Source organism: Schistocerca piceifrons, chromosome X, assembly GCF_021461385.2.
Source record: "Schistocerca piceifrons isolate TAMUIC-IGC-003096 chromosome X, iqSchPice1.1, whole genome shotgun sequence".
Taxonomy (NCBI): domain Eukaryota; kingdom Metazoa; phylum Arthropoda; class Insecta; order Orthoptera; family Acrididae; genus Schistocerca; species Schistocerca piceifrons.
The window spans coordinates 514046423-514049420 of record NC_060149.1 but is presented as its reverse complement, the minus strand read 5'-3'; the positions used below and the strand labels follow the sequence as shown (position 1 = coordinate 514049420).

At 38.9% G+C, this 2998-nt stretch overlaps 1 protein-coding gene across 1 annotated transcript; it reads right to left on the bottom strand.

Annotated features, from left to right (window-relative positions):
• Window positions 1–814: 814 nt before the first annotated feature.
• On the bottom strand, window positions 815–2786 carry LOC124722478. Its single transcript, XM_047247636.1, has 4 exons — window positions 2689–2786; window positions 2331–2530; window positions 1836–2284; window positions 815–1792 (listed from the first exon to the last, which is right to left on the bottom strand). Exons 1-4 carry the CDS (start codon window positions 2784–2786, stop codon window positions 815–817), a joined length of 1725 nt encoding a protein of 574 aa, XP_047103592.1.
• Between the last annotated feature and the right edge of the window lie 212 nt (window positions 2787–2998).

Below are 2998 nucleotides of genomic sequence, written 5' to 3'. Positions count from 1 at the left end.
GGAAGGTGATGGCCTCCTTCTTCTGGGATCAGTGTGGTGTCATTTTCATTGACTTTTTGCAACCTGGCTCCACCATTAACCAGGATGGTTACTGTTGGTCATTTGACAAGCTGCAACATGCCACCAAGACCAACAGACCACAGCTTCAGGGTCAGCTCATCAGACTACACCATGACAGTGCCAAACCCCATAAAGCCCATATGACGCAGGAGAAAGTCAGGAAAATGGGTTGGAAAATTGTTCCTCATCCTCCCTACAATCCGGACTTGGCTCTCTCTTATTTTTACCTCTTTGGTCATCTGAAGACCCACCTGCACGGTAAAACATTTGATAGTGAGAAAGACCTTATTTCCTGTGTCAAGCATTGGTGTAAAATTCAATCCCCAGAATTTTACCAAAGTGCAGTTACATCATGGAAAAACATTGGGTCAGATACGTCACAGCTGATGGAGGCTACATTGAATAGGCTCACTGTATAGCTAAATGTTCCAAGCATGTTCACAAAAAATTTCATTCTCCTCCTGCAAAAAATAAAAAAATTAGACACATCTGCGCAAAACTTTTTGAACGCCTTTTGTAAAATATTGCCATGAAATGGTTGCTAATTAGTGGTACAAACCTTCACCAAGAAGTGTTTTCAATATCTATGGCTTTTTTCTTCATCAGGAACAGTTATAGGCATGTGGTGTAGTGATTTCTTCTTCTTTGTCGAAAACAACCTCCTCTGTGGCACAAGTTTCCTCTTGCAACTCCTTTCTGCACTGATGAAAGGGCTGATGATGGGTTCTAACAGCACCTACATTTACCTTCAACGTCATCTCCAATTTTTGGCTAGCTGAACTTTAGCAGTTGACATGCCAGCAATGACTTCCGGAAACATTGAGACAGTCTTCTTCTTTTCATCTGACAATGCTTCTGGGGTGTTGCAGCTAGTATTTGTGCTTACTTGTGCCCAACTTGCTTCCCTCTCATCAATCACAGACAAATCTTCAGCATCAACAACAAGTGCATCTGACAGTACATGATTTTGCCATGGAATCTCACCTCTGCTCTTCTTTTCTGTTTGGCAAACAATATGAATGTGCTTACATATATTTAATTTAATACTATAATCAATGCATGTGCAAGAATACTGATGAATGCGCACTTCGCATTTACTGCATACTAATTTACACTTGCAGTGAATGTCATTGTCCTTCACAAGGAAGATATCGTTTGATTTTGAAGAAGGTACTTCCCAACCACTGTCTACCTTAGTAATGAAGTCATCCATTAAAACAGACTTGTGCCTAGCACAAGTGTATTTTATTGTAATAGTTACCTTTCTTCTCGTGATAACAGTAAGCCCATCAAACAGCTTTGTGGTTACAAATGACATCAGTGCAGATATACCTTTGTCCAGTCTTTTCACTTGCTTTGCATTAGTATGTACATATTTTAAAGCCTTGTGCATACTCTCCAGGTGCATGTTTGTATTGAGTCCAGCTTGCATGTGACAATATGCCCAACAGTTAACATATTTTTCATAGTAGGTCCTCAAATAATAACTGAATTTGGATGCATCTGTATCACTATAGAGCTTCTGGAGTGCTTTTTGCAGTGATTCTTCAAATATAGCAACATCTCTTACCTGTATTAATGTCTTCACAAGCTTGTACACCTCAGTTCTCTGGTCCTTATGTAGAACTTTACTGTTAATGTTGTTCGTCCATGCTCTATTCACATGCCAGGTGCCATTCAAGTCTCTTTGTAGGAGACCCAATTGCTCCATTCCAAGTAATACTGTAGGATTCTGCCAGATCTGAGATAAATACCTTGGGGCAAATCTGTCCAACCTGAGACTTTATATAGTTGAAAAATATATTTAATACATCACTGTCATCTCTGTTAGAAATGAGGAAAGCGCATGGAAATTCTTGTCTCTTATCAGCCAGTACTAGTATTGTGGTAAGTTCAAAATCATAGCCATTTAGACCACCAGTCCCATCAACACAAATATAATCATTTCCATATTTTGCCAATAATTCATCTTGTGCAGTGTTCATTATTACTAACATGAAATCCTCACTTCTCAATTTCGCATGCTGGTTAGTGATTATTTCTTGAGGCTTATAAAATAATACACACGCATTATCACTTTCCTGAACTTCTTGTACCCAAGCTTCTACGCTGATGGCATCGTGTTGATGTCTGACTGACTTTGAAGCCAAATAATAAGAAGCTCTAATGTTATGCAAGTCCTGCAATGTTGCGAGATATACTCTCTCTGAGTTGGAATCCTGCACTGTTGATTAAATTTTGCCATGAACAATGGGAAACAGGATTCAAACAGCAATGTCTGTAACTATGCTCTTGTGGAGTCAGATTCAAATGACTTAGGTCTAGATCATGTCCAGCACGAGTGGACACAAAATTAACAAGGCACTTTTTTTCCTTATAGAGGACTTTCATCTCTGCAGGGCACTTTCCATCAATTTTACTACCTGCCATTTTGAGGTGTCTCATATCTTCAACTTTGGAGAGAACCTGACTTGAATGATGGCAAACATACTTACAGGTTGAGCAATCATCAACTAACTTAAAATGCCGTGGTGTTTGACGACTCAGGATTGTGCAGTATGTTCAATTTCTCTTTCCACTTCAAAAATTGACATTCACTAGAGAACTTCAGATCTTCAGATTTCACACTTCATTGATGGTGGGGCTTGGAAACAATCAATCCAACACTTTTTTGACTCTGCTTCCGATGTGTATATAATACGCTTCAACCTCTTCTGCTGCTTCATTATGCCCAACAGTTAGCATTTTTTTCATAGTAGGTCTTCAAATAATAACTGAATTTGGATGTATGTGTATCATTATAGAGCTTCTGGAGTGCTTTTCGCAGTGATTCTTCAAATATAGCAACATCTCTAATCTGTATTAATGTCTTCACAAGCTTGTACACCTCAGTTGGTGGAGTTCTAAATTTCTTTTCCAAGTAAAACTCTTGTCACAT